The 2,096-nt window shown below is 40.0% G+C and overlaps 1 protein-coding gene across 1 annotated transcript; it reads right to left on the reverse strand.

The window, feature by feature from the left end:
• Window positions 1-513: 513 nt before the first annotated feature.
• LOC123669277 (probable H/ACA ribonucleoprotein complex subunit 1) lies at window positions 514-1,669 on the reverse strand. The gene has a single exon (XM_045602889.1). It carries the CDS (start codon window positions 1,652-1,654, stop codon window positions 980-982), a length of 675 nt encoding a protein of 224 aa, XP_045458845.1. The 5' UTR covers window positions 1,655-1,669; the 3' UTR covers window positions 514-979.
• Between the last annotated feature and the right edge of the window lie 427 nt (window positions 1,670-2,096).

Here is a 2,096-nt window from a genome sequence, read left to right on the forward strand (position 1 = left end):
TCCATGTAACCTTTACAAAAGATGTGCTCACTCAAACAACACTATTGTATCTGAACCTTAATTTAATCATTGTAATGATTTATTCTATTGTAATTTATTTTTAATTTCTATAACAATTATTTGTACACTTCCTAACCGCTTTTCTATGCCCTGTCCTATACCCAAAGGTTGTGTGGAAGAAATCCGCTTTTGTACACCGTCCTCTAATTGTACTACTTTTGTTAATATCTTTCAATAGTGTGCAATAAAAAATATTATTATTATTATTAATCAAACAAATGTCTTAAGCTTTTGTTGATGATCTGTGAAATTGACTTGATTTTAGTGTTACTTGATTTAAGTATTTCATTATTTTTATAGATGGCATTATTGTAGCAATACTTTAAAGGCGAGACTCGCTATACATAACTAGTTTCCTAATTTTGTCAAATCACATAAATCATTATCTGGTAAAATATATGTTCCTTCTGAACTTGGTAGAAGATAAAATTGATGAAATAAAGAGACAAAATGTGGTATTTTATAAATTTTATTACTTATTATAAAAATATTCCATGTCGCCCTCACCACAATGTACACATTCAATTCTTAAATCTAACTACTGTCATATAAAATCAAGTATGAACTGGGTGATTGGAAAACATACTTTTTGTGATCTCTCTTTGAGCTACAAAAAGAGCTTAATAAGTAACTTCTATAACAGTTGTGTGGTGCCTTGAATTCGCACTTTGTCAGGTCTGACTGTATTATATATAATAAAAATTATCCGAAAGGTCGACAATAGTGTTGAAACACAATGACATAATGAACTAATATAATAAACAAATATACGCATAATTATCATATGCAGTCATAATGTATATTTCAAAGATTAACAGTAAAAATTTTGTCAATCAAACTTAAAATAACATTTATGAATATTTGACGAGAACTATAAAATCTCTCATTGTTTTTCCACATGTACACTGATTGTTCATCACTATCTTCCTCCACGACCGCCTCTGAACCCTCCACCGCGGCCGCCTCCTCCGCGGCTGTATCCATTACCTCTAAAACCCCCTCCGCCACCTCCACCTCTGCCGAATCCACCTCCTCCCCCACCTCTTCCAAAACCGCCTCCGCCTCTACCAAAGCCACCGCCGCCTCGGCCTCCACCACCTCTATTAAAACCTCCCACACCTCCCCTAGGGCCGCCTCGGCCACCGCGGCCGCCTCTGAAACCACCACGCTGACCAGGCAACTGGGGCAAGAACCTCTTCAATGGCAATAGTTTTCCGGGATCGATGAAGAACTGCTGTCCTTCCTTGAAGCTCTTCGCTTTTATGTTTTCCGCTAGTTTAACTGATACGAAATAGTCATGTAAGTTGCCGAATATTTCGTCAACTTTACCGATTTGTTCCTTGTTTTCAAGGTAAATAGGCGCGTTGAAGTAAGGGACGTCCTCGATTTCAATTTTACACACAAGGTCTTCTTGCACAGTCCAGCCGTAGTGGCCGAAAGGTGTAACCGACTCGGGAGGGCCTGCGTCCTGTTGTCTGAAGCCTCCACCACCGCCGCCGCGACCTCTGCCGCCACCGAACCCGCGCCCACCGCCTCTTCCTCCAAACCCACCTCGGCCTCCACCACCGCCACCTCCTCTTCCACGGAAGGACATATTGACGTGTGGTATTGACAAATTATAACCTCAATACACGTTGTCGGCGCACGCCATAGAGTAGAATAAATATTCATTGACAGCGTCAGAGAGTGACAATGACAGATCATAACTCGGCATGGGCGATAATCTCCGTCGTGTGTTCTCCATCCCACGTGACATTGGCGAAATGATATGTGTCAAACTGACACAACTAAAAGCCATTAAGCAAAGACTGAACTGGGCTCGGCGATTCTGCTTTCAAGTGTCAAGCGGGCTGGTTTGTTCTAGCAAACGTTGTTTCTTTCTTGGCATTTTCTTGTGTCTACAGTTTGGTTTTTGGTTGTTTAGATTTACGTATATATTTTGTGTTGTCGCGGTATATTGGTGAGTGTTTATTTTTTGTTTCGTATGTTATTTTTTTTCTTTTTAAATCATGGAGGATAACGATCCTCCTGATCCA

The sequence above is a fragment of the Melitaea cinxia genome, chromosome 3 (assembly GCF_905220565.1).
Source record: "Melitaea cinxia chromosome 3, ilMelCinx1.1, whole genome shotgun sequence".
Lineage (NCBI taxonomy): Eukaryota > Metazoa > Arthropoda > Insecta > Lepidoptera > Nymphalidae > Melitaea > Melitaea cinxia.